This window comes from Pygoscelis adeliae, unplaced genomic scaffold, assembly GCF_000699105.1.
Source record: "Pygoscelis adeliae isolate BGI_AS28 unplaced genomic scaffold, ASM69910v1 Scaffold154, whole genome shotgun sequence".
Classification (NCBI taxonomy): Eukaryota; Metazoa; Chordata; class Aves; order Sphenisciformes; family Spheniscidae; genus Pygoscelis; species Pygoscelis adeliae.
The window spans coordinates 1190336-1192757 of record NW_008825113.1 but is presented as its reverse complement, the minus strand read 5'-3'; the positions used below and the strand labels follow the sequence as shown (position 1 = coordinate 1192757).

Below are 2422 nucleotides of genomic sequence, written 5' to 3'. Positions count from 1 at the left end.
GGCAAACAGGCTGCGTTTCAGAGGAGCGCGGCTTCCTGGATGCTGGGCACGTCTGAAAATCTGACTAATGACTCGGTATGCGGTCAGACCTGTGCAGAGCGCGCACCGGTACCACCCAGCCAAATCCAGTTGGATGCGTCAATAGCAAAGGATCAGCTTCAGTTACAGAACTGTTTTATTCTCCTTTGCAGGTCTGTCAGCTTTACATCTCTGTACAATCTGCTCAAAGCCAAACTGTGTCCCTACTTCTATATATGTACCTACCAGTTTACTGTCCTGTTCCGTGCAGCTGGTCTTGCGGGAAGTGACGTTATCACAGCTGTAATTTCTCCCACAACCAGAGGTTTAAGGGAAGCCATGAGAAACGAAGGTAAGGTGAAACCAGTCCAACTGGGATTTGAGTAACTGATAAAGTGCGTTAGCTGTGTTACAAAACCATTCATTGCTTTCCTTCCTCCTCTGTTCAAGGCATAGAGTTTTCTTTACCTTTGGTAGAAGAAAGTAGAACCGGGAAACAGAAAAACTCGGAAGTGAATTTGGAAACAGAAGGTGCCAACAGCCTCCAAGTGGGCAACAGCACGGAAGATGGAGAGTACGTAATAAGTCTTCTACAATGCTAGAACTCAAGGGCATCTACAGACTCCTGCACATTCCGTTTGGAAAACCTTCGTAGGAAGCATTGCCCTCCTAACGCCGATTCTGTGTTTCCCAGGGAACCAGCTCCAAGTGATGATGACGACGACGAAAGTTTCTCTTGGCTTGTGGAGATGGGAGTCCAAGACAAGGTTAAGAAACCAGATGCTATTTCTATTAAACTGTATCCTTTCCTTGCACATCATGACACTGGAAAACCCTGCAGACGTTATCTTTTTGTGGTATAGATTTAAGTTTTATAAAAGCTTTTGAGAACTTCTTTCCAAATATTAATTCTCACATTACTGCATATTAAGAGACTCTGCATGTCTCTCTGAGTTTCTTTATGACAGGTATTTCTAGATGCTCCTCTTCTTGAAGGAGAAGCCGCTGTGAATCATTCGTGTAACTTTGTAAGATCCATCTGTTGGGTCACAGACCGATTGTGTCACCTCACATACAGGTTCACTGGAAAGACTCATTAGACTTATTTTTTTAAAGAAAAGGGTGTATGTTCACATAGGCTAGGTTTACACTTGGAAGTAGTGTGGCATGGTAGGGACCCAGCTGTTGCTGAGAACCTGTAAGGGACCCGTTAACTCGGCCTTCCTTGGTTCCTTTTGCACTTGCACTGCCCGGTGCAGCTTCCGCTGGCTTTCGCCCAAGAGGAATCTCGTTTCAGCTTCCCGAGACTGCTCCGCAGCAAAGCACCGTTAAGTGGGGGCAGTCAGGGGGCGCGCGTCAAAAGCAGACTCCTGATCTGAACTCTGAATGCTTATGTTTCTATGTTTCCTTTGAAGCAAAATTCATAGTAAAACTAGGAGTTGCTAACTAACTCCATAGGTATTCAGTAAACGTGACTTGCCAGCTGTTAAGGCATTGGACCTGGAAAATGCTTTTTATCTCACAACTTCAGTAATGAAATCGGAAGTCAGGTTTAAGATGCTGCTTAATATTTGAAGAACAAATCTGAATCAGTGTAAAGCTTGATGTTTTTTTTGGGTTGGTTGGTTTGTTTGTTTAAATGACTTGACTGGTCAGAGGAGGGGGAGGGGGATCCTTCTGGGGTTGCACTGCTCCGATTCTTCCTTTGGTGCATTGATGCTTTTCACTTCTTCCTCGTGGTTTTCCTTTGACTCCAGTCAACACAGTCGTAAGGAGAAGCACGAGGTGCAGATGGATCACAAACCCGAATCCCTTGCATTAGTGAAAGGGACAAACACATTCACCTTGCTGAACTTCTTGATAAACTGCAAGAGCCTGGTGGCTGTTGCAGGTCCACAAGCAGGGCTTCCACCAACTTTGCTGTCCCCTGTTGCTTTCCGAGGTGGAACAATGCAAACGCTTAAAGTAAGTAACACAACCGTCTCTGTTTTGCGATAAAGAAAGTTGTTTCTTCATCCCGTAGATGAGACACTGACTTTGCACAGTCTCCTTCAGGTACAGCAGAGTAATTTTTGTTGCTATAGCCCGAGTTAGCATTTTGACTGCAGTACGGACTGCCTCCTAAATCGCCTCTATCCACATAGATCTGTGCTGCTAAACGGAAATCCCAGCGTTTCCATTCTTCACATCCTGATACGTAAGAGGTTACGCAGACTTCCCAGATACTAAAATGGTTCTCGGAAGATTCTCCCGAGACCTCATGGGGCCTCAAACCATCACAGCTGCTTGCAGCGAGGGAGCCTCTGAACCGTGCCTCACCATCTGTACTGTTACTGTAAGGAGGTGGCGGATGCTAAAGGATGTGCTATTAATACAGGTAGCGCAGCCCTCTTCCACCAGCGCA

General features: G+C 45.8%; 1 protein-coding gene across 1 annotated transcript in view; it reads left to right on the top strand.

Annotated features, from left to right (window-relative positions):
- DONSON (downstream neighbor of SON) overlaps positions 1 to 2422 on the top strand; it is a 7955-nt gene that overhangs the window by 4396 nt on the left and 1137 nt on the right. Inside the window, exons 5-8 of the mRNA XM_009328021.1 lie at positions 192 to 370; positions 469 to 592; positions 713 to 817; positions 1785 to 1983. Of these exons, the coding sequence (XP_009326296.1) occupies positions 192 to 370; positions 469 to 592; positions 713 to 817; positions 1785 to 1983 (607 nt within the window). The remainder of the gene's footprint in view (positions 1 to 191; positions 371 to 468; positions 593 to 712; positions 818 to 1784; positions 1984 to 2422) is intronic.